Source organism: Engystomops pustulosus, chromosome 3 (genome assembly GCF_040894005.1).
Source record: "Engystomops pustulosus chromosome 3, aEngPut4.maternal, whole genome shotgun sequence".
Lineage (NCBI taxonomy): Eukaryota > Metazoa > Chordata > Amphibia > Anura > Leptodactylidae > Engystomops > Engystomops pustulosus.
The window spans coordinates 62,703,636-62,717,004 of NC_092413.1; the positions used below are offsets into that span (position 1 = coordinate 62,703,636).

The following is a 13,369-nucleotide window of genomic DNA, read 5'->3' on the forward strand; positions in this document are numbered from 1 at the left end:
TTTTGTTTGTATTATTCAACAATCTTTATTGGTGTTTTTCTCAATCCTTCCACGAAGGGATGTACAATTAGTTTGATTTTCATGTTTCCCAATGATTATTTTTTCTGGTAATATACTTCATAGGGTACCCCAATATACCATATGACACTTGGTCAGTACCATAGAACCCCTTTTTTGGCACATTGTTACCCTATGTTGGTTTTGTTCAACTGTATATTGACCCCTTGGGGAATATAGCAAGGTGCAATATGTGGTGTAGTGTTATACACATGGTGAAATGAGCATTTTGAACATATAGGTGGTTTCCAAATATGATGTGCAATGGAGTCCAAGATGGAAATTGCAATTATTTCTGGAAAGTTCAGTGCCCGTTATGTGATGCCCCTTATGAAATAATGGAGGGGTATAGGAAGCAACTTGACTTAACAGTTGTTACAATGATTCATTTTACCAAAATAAATTCACAACAGGTTGGGCGTGAATTGTGAATGTGTTGCGTATAAGGAGGTGGAATATACCAAGGGACCAACTAAACTTTTGTCACTCTGGAGGTGTCGCAGGTCTCTTAGTAGTATGTAGTGTCCATCCTAACTCCTCTTTTGGAACAGACTCTTTATTGAGTCCTACCTTTAGAAGCAGCAGAATTCACCGGGAAAATGCTGTCCTGGCAAAACACAGGAACATCTAAACCAGAGGTACTGGGGCCCCGTCCTTCTTGTCCAAATATTAGTTTCCTAATATCTTCCTCTTGAAAACGGAGAAATGATACGGCAGGACCTGAACATTGGAACAGCTCGTAAGAGTTGTACAGCATCATCTGTACAATGTACACGGCCAGCGCTTTTGTACCATATCTTCGTTTTTTATAGGGAAATAATCGCCAAGTGTTGCTCTTATTCACCCTAGCGATTCCCATTGTGACGAATATTGCTGCTGGACCAAATCGACCAGCCAATAGAGGCAAACATGGACAGAGGGGGGTCCGATTCCCTTTAAATGCCTCTAACACACCGCGGTCAGCGCGACCGCGGTGTGTTAGAGGTTAACACCTAACAGAGGCGGGTGTTAGACGTAATAATACTGCATTTTGCGGGAACGCACCTCCCACGATGCAGTACTATTACATCAAATGTCGGGAAGGGGTTAATCATAGTAAAACCCCATAAATTACCCCACCATAGAAACTTCACCCCTCAACGTATGTAAAACAACTTCTATTGAGTCTATTAACCCTTTAAGTGTTTCACATGGGTTAAAACAATATGGACCTGCGATTTAGAAACTATTGAATTTTTTTGGAAAATAAATTAATTTAGGCCAAAACTGACCGTTTCATAATAAATTAAATGATGAAATGCTCTGCAACTTTTGATGCCCAAGATCTCCCGAATGTGCTGATACCCCATGTTTAGTGGTAAACTGCTGTATGGGCGCACGGCCAGGGATAGAATGAAAGCAGCGCCATTCACAGCAGATTTGTATTGTCACATTGTACAAAATATAAATTTTAATTTTTTTGGTAATGCGAACATATGAGGCTTTTAATTTTCGGGATGAGATACAATGTATAGGTAATTATTTTTGGGGGTCTTAAGCTTATTCGTGAGATTTTATTAATTATTTTAAGGGGGACACAAACAAAATCATAAATTTTTTATTTGGATTTTTAGCACTTTTTTTCCCCCGCTCACCGTAACATAAAAATAATATTTTATCTTTATTCTCTGGTTCACTACGATTGCGGTGATACCTCATTTATATAGGTTTTCTTATCTTTGCTCAATTTTACTGAGCAAAACCAATATTGGAGAAAATCGCATTGTTTTTACTATTGACAAATTTTCAGGGCCATAACTTCTGTATTTTTTTGTTGTCAGATCTGGTTGAGGGCTTATTTTTTGCGTAAAGAGTTGTTCTTTTCAGTCGTATCATATTAGGGAACGTAACTGTTTTTGATCACTTCTAAGAACATTTTATGTGATAGTGTTTGATGAAAAATTGTATATTACGGGAAGTTTTTCATGTTTTTTTTTACGTCGTTAACCTAGCGGGTTCAATATTGATTTAGATTTATTGTACAGATTAACATGGACGTGGTAATACCAAATATGTAAGTTTTTGTGTTTTATATACTTTATTTGTATTTTATGTGTAACTGGGGAGATTATGGGACTTTTATTTCAATTATTTATTTAATTATAAAATGATTTTATTTTTTTTTTAAACTTTTCTACATTTTCCACCTTTTGGCTTGAACAAGCCTTCATCCGATCACTTGTTCAAGCCTTTACACCGCAATACACTTGTATTGCAGTGTATAGTGTAAGTAACTGAGCATGCTGGACCAAATCGACCAGCCAATAGAGGCAAATAGTGCCAGGAGGCGGAACCTGGCGAGGACAGAAGGCGGCAGCCTCGGACCCCGGGGCTGCAGCAGGAGGGATCGGATCCCCCGGTAAGCTCTCCGGGGGGTGGGGGCGGGGTCCGATCCACAGTGGAAACACTTACACGCAGCGGTCATGCTTGACCGCGGCATGTAAGGGGTTAAACACCCGGGATCGGAGTTTTTCTGATCCCGGGTGTTAGTGCCGGGTCTGGGATGTGATATCACTGCCCGACACCGGCACTATACTGACCCGATGTCCCGAAATCATCTTCTGACGTAGAAAGGCGTCGCGTCAGGAGAAGTACCCTTAATGACAGCCGTCATTAAGGGGTTAATCACTTTTGTAGTTTTCACACAAAAGTATTTACATCAGATTTTTGATATACAGCATATACACACACACTGCACATACATACACACACACACACGCCATATACAGAATGTACATAAACACTTATACAGCATATGCACATATATACACACACATATACACACACCCACACACATACAGACATACACACACATATACATACACAAACACATGTATACATACACACACACACACAGATAAAGTAACTTTACCTTTCTTTTATAGTCCTGACAGGTATGCAGGGAGTTGGGGAGCCCGGTGGGCGTGCGCTCAGTGCTGGCCGGGTGGCAGTCGCATGGTGCCGACTGGCCAGCGGGCGTGCGGACGGGAGCTTGGTGTCGGGCGGCCGGAAGATCGGTGCGTGCCGGCCAGGAGCTCGGTGCCTGGTGGCCGCGTGGGAGCTTGGTCCCGGCCGGAGCACAGGCAGGAGAATGGTGCAGGCCAGGGTCGTACCTGCCATGAGGCGAGTTGAGAATCTCGCCTCAGGCACCGCGCCTCCTACTGAACGAGGGGGCGGCACCGTGTTCCCACCAGCCGGACCGCACAGTTCTCCCACCTGCCCTCTAGCCCACACCATTCTCCTGCCCGCGCTCAGGCCAGCACGAGGCTTCCTGCGCCGCCCAACCCCCCCTGCCCGCCGGAACCATGCGACCACCCGCAGGCCAGCAGTGAGTCTATTCATCTGGGATAAAAAAGGTTCCTTCTAAAAATGTCATTTTATTTTAAACAAAGCTGGAAAACCATAAAAGAAACAGCTATTTTTTTGTCAATAGTTGGTTCCCTGTTGTCACAGTGCATTGAACCTATAAAGTCCCTACTTTGTAACAATACAGTGTCTGTGTACAGCCATATTTTCATTTACAATGGGACGTGCAAAAATACATACATTGACTAGGTGGGGGTCATTGTGGCAAACTCAGAAACTAAGTAGACCCCATAACTGAATTGAAAAACAGTTCTTGTCACCTTGAAGTGTAGTGGGGACATGGAGACAAAAATCAACTTTAGACCTTCTCGAACAATGTCTAAGACCTGTTTCCTGCTCCCCCCTCTGGACTTCTAGTATCAACGTTGGCTGGATTTTTTATTGGAGTCAGAAGACATAAAGCCCCTTGCTCTTCTTGGACTTTCCAAGCCTTCTTCCTTTTTGTACCTACCGTATTTTTCGGACTATAAGGCGCACTAAAAATCCTTTGATTTTCTCAGAAATCAAAGGTGCGCCTTATATATGAACCGTACTTGCAGACAACAGCTGCCTTAAACTGTGCACAGGTCTGCCACCTGCTGGTCATTCATCCTTATAATCAGGTGCGCCTTATAGTCCGAAAAATACTGTATATTTTTTTGGAGGAACAAAAAATATTTTTCCTTGGAGCTAGAATAAGGAAAGCCCTCTTACTTTGAGATGCTTTTTCTAGAATCCTGTCAACAGTGGAACCAAATAAAAAACCCTTCACAAGGTATATTACACAGATTGTTTTTTGGAGGTGACATTCCATTCTTAAGCCATAAAGCTTCTCTAGCAGAGAAACACAAGTAGCAGCAATATTCAGCTTAAAAAAAAACAATTAAAAAACATAATTCTGCTCCAGGTGTCCTTGGGAATAATTCCTCAAAGTATTTTGCCTCTCAGTAATCATGTAGTACCTTTTTTGGCCCATAGCAACCACGGTTTCCAGCTATGAAAAAAAACTACAATCAGCAAGAAGGAAGGGCGGGACCTGCCTCCTGTCACCTTAGTTAGGGTTCCTATTAGCACATGTCTGAGTGCTGGAGTACTGAGCTATAAGGTAAACAGCTGACAGCAGGGAGAGCTCCTCAGTGAAGACCGGAATGTGCCTAGCAACAGCTATCTGGGAGATCACTGTCAACAGGGGGAAGTCTGCAGAGTACAAGAGGAAGGAGCAAGATTCGGTTAACTGATTCAATTTCAAAAGGGCTTAAATTACCTGCCCTACAACATATCAAAGGTTTTTTTTAAATGAAGGTTACTCTTTAAGCACTTTCTCAGAAAACGGATATTTTCTCTTAAACACCCTGGGGACAAAAACACTCTTTTCCAGCTTTTTTCATTCAGTCTTGATCAAAGGCCTAATATTTTTATAAATGGGAAAAACCTTTCTTCCTCTTCTCTACTAAGCCATGGAACATAATGTCATGAATGGAATGTTGTTCTTTCTCATCCTCTAGCTCCATAGTGGCTCTAACTATCTTGACTACATGATCAGTACCCTTGGCAGAAAATAAAGGTCTACCAGACTTATTTTCCTCACCAGAATGAGAAATTAATTCCCCATCTGAGTCAATCTCGAGATCCAAAACATTTCAAAAAATTTTATTGAGGCACCAGGGGAATCTGGAGATCTTGCCCCCCTCTTAACAGAATTTGCACTTCCTGCTGTATAAAGTGCGTATAGAATTAAACAACAGTACATGTTCCCGAGACACAATTCGCTGGATTCATAATTCACAGGAAGGCTTCTGGTAAGAAATTGGCATGTTTTCCCCACTCTACACTCATGATTATCTTATTTTTTTGGTAGGCTTTTTTATAAGGGGTCTCTTGCCTCTAAAATACAATAAACATAAGAGACCATCAGAACCGGTTTATTAGGGCATGGTTAAGGCAGTACTCTATTACCATAAGGAACCAGCCCTGCAATTATACCGTAGGGGTTTACTTAACAGAGTCCAATTTCCCCCCTTAGTCTGAGCTCATAGCACAGGTCAAGGCAACAAGCAGCTCAGGGACTGAAACACAGTAACTACTATGTGAGGTGCTATTTTTTTAAACTCCCGTGGGATCTAAGCAAACACCCAATTTCCGGTTCTCGACAAAAGTGGAGCAGTGACGGTGGAGCAGCACAGTGTGAGGCCAGGTGCTGCCTATAAGGGAAGTAGCTGTTGGCACGCGCAATGCCTAAGACCCAGCCTAAGTATCACACCCCCTCCACACAGACTTGGAGGAGGAGGAGGCTGTAGCCACATGGGGAAACACAGGACTTCTGCTCTTCCTTCACCCTGATGGGTGCCCAACAAGATTCCCAGAGAACCTCAGTTAGGTTCTCCTGGGTCTCCCACTAGAGACAAGAAACTACTGAGGTGCAGGATGAGGTATCAAGCTTTACAGTCTGGGTTTCCTTTCCATAGAGGCAGACCCCTCTACCTAGTAGGGTGCTGCCATGGTGAGAGGGGAAAGATGAAGTTAATTATTTACTGTTTATGCTGCTGTTCATCATAGGTAAATAAAGAGCATCATCTTTTTCAAATTGATATTCTGGAGTTCTGTTGCCTTCTACCTTGGATTTTATCACTGGAGACACATAAGCTGTCCAAGTTTTTTTTATATCTTTATAAATCAGGAAATGAGGAAACCTAAATATAAAAATATGTGCCAGTTTGTAGAGAAATTTTCTGTAGATTTTTATTCCCAGGAGTTCCAATTTATCTAAGTGAGTGTAACGCTGGCAACAGTTCCAACCCTGGTCCCACTCTTTGTCCCAGGCCTATCTTCAGCCACTGTGTCCGTCCATGCGCCGGCTCCATTTCTCCTTATAGCCAATTTGGGTGCACCTCCTGCCATATTGCCTGAAATGCTCTACTCCCTGTGACTGTGCAAGGTTGTAAGTTTGGTCTAACTTGCTGAATGGTGTCTGTTTCTGTTTGCCTTCCTGTGTATGATGCCTGCTCGTCATCCGACTATTTCTGCTGTGTCTCTTTTGGTATTTGACCCCAGCTTGTATTCTGAACCTGTGCTGCCTGCCATGATTCTCTGCCCATTTACTTTTCTGCTTGTACCCTGCCTGCCTCGACTCCGGACTGACTTTGACTATCTGCTCTGCCTGACCCCTTGGTGTCTCTGTGCCCATTGAACCTGCTGCTATCTATATTGCGACCACCACAGGAGGTAGCTGCCTAGCGATCTCTCCGCAGCAAATTCCAGATCCCTGTATTAGGGCAAAAGGGTGAATATCGGAAATATACAGGGATAACTCCGTTAGTGTGAGGCCCAAAGCACAGTGGGTTCACACCCGCTGCTTGTTATAGTGGGGAAACCCCTTTAACATACATCTTATTTTGTTAAGTATTCAAGTTAAGTACAAGACCAATACATGCCAGCAGGCTTCAGGCTTCAATTTATTACACTGCTACGGTTTGGACGCACATAGGCACATCCAACATAGAAAGCATCCCACTTTGTTTCTTTGCAGTAGTGATAGGTCATTCACTAACAGGCCGGCTCTAAAATTCGTCTCTTTATGGTGAGTGACAGGATTCAGCTCTTGGCAGAGAGCCCCATCCCGTATCGAGTAGCCCCGCCTCGTATTTTGGGTCGTGCCCCTTTTAACATGAAAATTTTCAGTTAAAAGTGGAGTTGGGATGGGAGCTAACTATAAAGAGCTGGACTTCGTATCAATACATTGCGATCGCACAGGGTTGGGAAGTAATAGTTCTCCTTATGGAGACTTTGCCAATTGAGGCCGCTTTGAAGGAGTGTGGAGACTTATAGCCATTGATGCTCCACTAGGGAATTTTAAAAAATATGCAAATACATTTTCCAGGATGGGACAAGGAAAACAAAGAGAACTCTTATGTCTTGACCCAAAAGCCTCAAACTCATCTATAACAGTTCAATATACTATGCTTAAGAGACGCGAACATGTTGAAACAGTGCTGGATACTGGATACTGATCCTTCCGGAATAGATATACTGGTTTGTCTTTAATCCTGCATCCTGAAGGTCATGCTTGATGCTAAGAGGCTACATTTCAAGGTAGCAAAGAGACATTGGGGCAGATTTACTTACCCGGTCCATTCGCAATCCAGCGGCGCGTTCTCTGCGGTGGATTCGGGTCCGGCCGGGATTCACTAAGGCAGTTCCTCCTCCGTCCACCAGGTGTCGCTGCTGCGCTGAAGACCATCTGAATGCACTGAAGTTCACGATCCATTGCTGGGTGATGGTAAGTGCGTGTTGAGCATTTTTAAAAAAATGCGGCGGTTTTTCCAAATCCGTCGGGTTTTTTATGGCCATGCCCCCCCCATTTCCGTCGCGTGCATGCCGGCGCCAATGCGCCAAATTCCGATCGCGTGCGCCAAAATCCCGGGGCAATTCAGGAAAAATCGGCACAAATCAAAAATATTTGGGTAACACATTGGGAAAACGCGAATCGGGCCCTTAGTAAATGACCCCCATTGTTTTGCTTATTCCATCCTGGAAAACGTATTTGCATATCGCAAACACATATCACACTTGACCGAAACCTAAGGCTGCACTGTCAATCTGACTGATTCTTCATGTAGTTTGTATATTACACTAAAACTAAATATAAAGGATTCAAATTGGACTTGTACTGCTGACTAACATGGTAAGCTAATTATTTCATTCATATTTGTAAATTGCATAGGATTTAAAGGACATCTATCACCAGGATGAAGGATTTTAAGCCAAGCACACTGACATACTGGTGTGTGCCCCCTCTGACAGAGTCTGCTCCTCTTTTAGCTTCTTATGGCCTGGTTTTTACAAAAAATATGCAAATGCAATTATGCAAACGAGCCTGAGGGGCTCCGGACTCATAGAAGTTAATGGAGCATGAAGCCAGGAGGCTCATTTGCATATTTCAAACCCTATTTTTTTTCTTAAAATCAAGGGCATGGGCAGTTTAATGAAGAGCAGATCCTGTCTGTGGGGGCACACACCAGTATGTCAGTGTGCTTCATTAGCAATACTTGATCCTGGTGGTAGATTTCCTTTAAAAGTACTTTAAAATGTGGAAAAATTACATATGGGTACATACAGATACAGCCAAATACAGTTCATTATACAGGCGGTCCCCTACTTAAGAACACTCGACTTACATACGACCCCTAGTTACAAACGGACCTCTGGATATTGGTAATTTATTGTGCTTTACTCCTAGACTACAATAAACAGCTGAAACAGTTATCAAATGTGTCTGCAATGAAGCTTTAGTGTTAATATTGATTCTTATGACAACCCAACATTTTTAAAATCCAATTTTCACAGAGACCAAAAAAGTTCTGGCTGGGATTACAATGATAAAATATACAGTTCCGACTTACATACAAACTCAACTTAAGAACAAACCTACAGACCCTATCTTGTATGTAACCCGGGGACTGCCTGTAATTAGTCAATGGTGTTGTGTGATTTAATGAAAAAGCCAAAACAAAGTTATATTACAATACCTATAATTGCAAGAAATCAATACAAACAAAAATTGGCTTAGCAAACTGTACATACATAAATAATATGTTCTCTCTCTTATGGGTTCATAGATTATTCTGAAATCATGATTTTATTTCTTACATCCAGTTTAGAAGCCCAAAAAGTGGTATTTATTTGTACATCCTTCATACATTACCTAGAGTTTACAGTGGTTTCATGCTTTTCTAAACACGCCAACACACAGAAAGCCCAATAACCAAAAATGAAACAAGTTAAAGTAAAAAAATATTTGCCATATAAGCTATTTAAAAATTTATATTACAGGCATCTAAAATAGCTTCATAATTAAAGACTGTTTGTTCAATACTGTTAATGCTTGGAGTGTAAATTCCAAAACAGAATCTTACAGTTGTTATAGGTAATATGTCGCCTGTGCATAGTCTTCTCTGGCTCAATACTGATGACACATTTGTGACCAATACAGTATCGGTTTTATACTTAAGGTTAATTCAGTAAGGTAAAGCTGCCATGATAAGTGCAATTAAAAGCTGGCAACAGCTCTTCTATATATTCCACAGTGTTTTCCATTAAACAGGATGTTCATATAGGTGGTGGCCCATTGGTATATCGGAGCATCGGGTGGAAAGACCGTGCAAAATTATTGGACAAAGTACAACTGTAGTCTTCTTCAGTCATTGGTACAAGACAAGCAAGACCAATTAAAAGCAGCAGAAGAAGTTGAAGTGGCAAAGCGGCCCGCAAAACCCTTAGAAAGAATGATTGGTGTCCTGGAATCAAATTGGTATCAGAATGGCAGGAACCTGAGCCACCTTCTTTGGACCTGATGAACAAAATTAACACAATAAGTGCAAAGCAAAAGATGATTCAACAAGTGTCAAGCTTTCTGGGCCATAGCCTGTGTTCACAAATATATTTCAGCTCTTGAATGGATCACATAAATAGGTTTAAATTCTAACACATTTCTGCCTAAACATTTCAGCAAATTATAAAATAGCTATATTATTGTAAGCAGCTCAAAATATGTATTCTGGTCATTCTTTTTCTAAGAAAGCTGAATATTTTAAATACTATATGGAATATTGTTAATGTAACAAAAATCCTGCTTTTGTAGATTTAAAAATCTTGCACTGAATCAGTAGCCATAGAGTAGAGGGACCATACACAAAAAAGAAAATTTCCAGTTTATTAAATGTAAATGTCAGAAAGAGATGAGTGCCCTTCTCATTAATGTTAGATAGGTAGGTGTATGATTTTGTGAAGTAATTAGCTTCCATAGAGGCATATGGATTGGCAGTGAACATTCAACATTATTGAGTATATTAATTATAACAAAAGTAGAGGAACTGCCATGAGACCAATACTCATACACACATATTGTGAATTAATAACATTTTGACCTAATGTGAATATGACCATATCAACCAGATTGTCAATTAAAAAATATGGAAATAAAACTTATTTGTTCTTCAGGTTGTTTTCTTTTGTTCTTATGATTAGATGAAATCATTTGGCCCCCAAATTAAACTGCACTATATAAAAAAACAATTTGTACTTCCCTTACAAAACTTCAATGAGTAGGGCATGCATCTCTTTATATACTCTATAGTTTAGATTTGATTATCCATAATCATAAAAAGCAGCAAGCATTTACAAAGATTTATGCTAAAAAGCCCACATTTCAACTGGTTTAACTGCTAGCTGCATGCGTTCACAATAATAAAAGAAGGTAAAAAGCTTTTTTTAGCAATTTAGGATTAGATTTATCATAACGTTAAATAAAAACTCAAGAACAATTTGTATCTAAATTTACACACGTCAGTAGCTATGTATTTAGTCATTTGACTACTGATAGGAAGCATCTAGTTTATACAGTTTACTAACAAGTTTTCATATTACAGTAAGGTTGCATTCACATGAATGTATGATTTCTCCAGTCATGTATTTTCGGGCTGCATGAATCTGTATTTACGTGATGTTTTTCATTCGTATGTGCATGTATGTCACTGTATCCGTATAAAATACGGTGGGCTGGCAAATGATGGCTGGCTGACGGAATGCACCTCCCACTGGTTCTAGTCTTCCTGGAGAATTCTTCCAAGGAGTCCTTGGAAAGAGGGTGGAGAAGCTGAAACATGCGTTGGGACAGGCACTGCACAGGTAGTTGATTCAATACCCAAATCTGACATGTTTGTTAGGATAACCCTGTATAATTATACAAAACAGTTTTTTGCATAGCTTGTGCTTGTAATCATATGTCTTTGGCACAGTTACAGAAATTAATACATACTTATGCCGATATTTCAAATTTACAAAGTGCCGTTCAGTGCTGTACTGTTTCCATGTATTCAAATTTTTATCATGACTTTTTTTTGCATTAAGATATAATGTTTTACTGTACATTTTTTGGTGACAAGCTCCTATCCTTTGTGTTTTTGGTACAGCCATATGTGGGTTTTTATTCATTTTGTGGGATGAGCTATGTTTCAGCTGTGTTTATCTTTTTCTGCCATTCACCTTGCAATGTAAAATCACCTTGCACTGTAAAATCACACCAATTTTTTATTTTATGTGTTGATATTGCTATTAGTAAGTTACCAGAAGCAGTACAAGGCTTTAACAAAGGAATCCAAGATAGGTAAGGAGTGAATTTAGTCGATATTCCTCTAAAAGGGGTTTTCCAAATCTTCAGTCAGCATCACCTGTGTGACAGTACTGCAGTGCTCAAACGTTGCTACTCTGCAAACGGAGTACTTGAGCCCCTTCTACTGGCTCAACAGAAGTGGTGCCAGAAGTCCAAAGTCCACCAGTCTAAAATATATAGTACAGCCTACGTATGACTATTACTATTAACGGGGTTGTACAGAGGTTGAAAACCAAGGCAGCTTTCTTCAAAAACAGCTCCTCTCCTGACCTTGCTTAGTATATGGCATTGCAACTATTTTTTGGACCTTAAGGCGCACAAGAAAACCTATGATTTTCTTAGAAATCAAAAGTGCGCCTTATAATCCGATGCGCCTTATATATGAAACGGCAAGAGCTCTGGGCCACATAGCCATAGTGAGCACCAAGGGACTTCTTCATCTGCCGCCTAACCCGGTGTCATCTCCCTGTCCGCTCACCTCTGCTCCCTATAGAATTCTGTGAGTTTGCGGGGGCCTGTGGAGTTATTTCTTCTCTTCATCATGTCCCCCGTTGTAGGTATGCACTCGGGGTGCTGACAGTCGCCAGGTCACTGCTGTAGAGAGTCGCTTTAGCAGAGCTGGTGGCGAAGCAGGCTCTCTATGCGACTTCTCCGCTTGGCATCCAAACCACGCCCTCGGGCCCCCTCCTGACTCAAGCAGCCACCAGGAAACTGCCAGCGCCTTATAAGCGGTGCCCCTTATTTAGCTGGCCTTTATTCATAATGTGCCTTATAGTCCGATGCGCCTTATCATACGAAAAATACAGTATATACAACCAAGCTGTGATACCAACACAATCCCTTATCAGGAGAGTTGCATTTTTTTGAAAAAAAAATACATTTTTTTTTAACCCCTGGCATTTTACGTTTGCCTGGTTTATAACTGTGTAACCGTATGTTCATTAGCCAAGTGGATGTTACCATTAGCTAATACTGTCCGATAATGACAATGTACTATAGCTATGCGTCTGCTGAATTCTTTACTAGCAAAACACATTATTTTCACCACTTTGGCTTATAGTTGCCTTTGACCTATGATGTAGCTATACCACCCATAAAATAGGAGAGTATACTATGAAAACATATTTGTGACACAATAGGCAACACTTTTCTCCATGTTATTACCAGTGTGGCCTATTAGCGGCAGAGCATTTCTTGATCAGCATGCCTCTTGCTGAGGAATTCTATACAAACTATGCTAAATGTCCATCTGCTGTAAAGTACTTTAAATATATTTATACATACAACTTCACTGTAAAGAAAAGCTGGTATAATAATTAGTCACTAAGCTGGTATAAACACCCACATTATTATATGGTATTACAGTCAACGCACAACTAATCTACATGGATTGTAAAAAAAAATGTTCCAAACTCATTAAAAATCCTGTAAAATCTCTTTATTTTGTCTGGCCTTAAACCGAAGTCTATCAATGTTTACTGATCCAGTGCAAGATCAAACACAAAGTGCTCTGATCAGAAGTCTTTAAAATAATAGGGAACATAGTGACAGCCTGTTCTGTATTATCAGTTCCTACTGCAGCTAACATCAAACATAACCTGTCTGACTTGTGCTTTTGATTAAGCTTTCTATTCAATTGCAACCCGTTTGTATTCCATGCTTGTCTGAATGACAAATTGAATATTGTGCTGTACTGCAAAAAGATGTGTTAATCAAAAGTGCCGGTGGAGAGGAAGAGTGTGGTGGCTGGGATGTTATTAG

At 40.8% G+C, this 13,369-nt stretch overlaps 1 protein-coding gene across 17 annotated transcripts in view; it reads right to left on the reverse strand.

Annotated features, from left to right (window-relative positions):
* Positions 1–8,904: 8,904 nt before the first annotated feature.
* Positions 8,905–13,369, reverse strand: part of SYNE1 (spectrin repeat containing nuclear envelope protein 1) — a 476,843-nt gene continuing 472,378 nt past the window's right edge. For 15 of the 17 annotated variants that reach the window (XM_072140948.1, XM_072140950.1, XM_072140965.1 and 12 more), the window contains one exon: positions 8,905–9,787. In XM_072140948.1, coding sequence (XP_071997049.1) covers positions 9,547–9,787 — 241 coding nt within the window. In that variant the 3' untranslated portion in view covers positions 8,905–9,546. The remainder of the gene's footprint in view (positions 9,788–13,369) is intronic. The other 2 variants (XM_072140964.1, XM_072140958.1) reach the window with 2 other exon arrangements.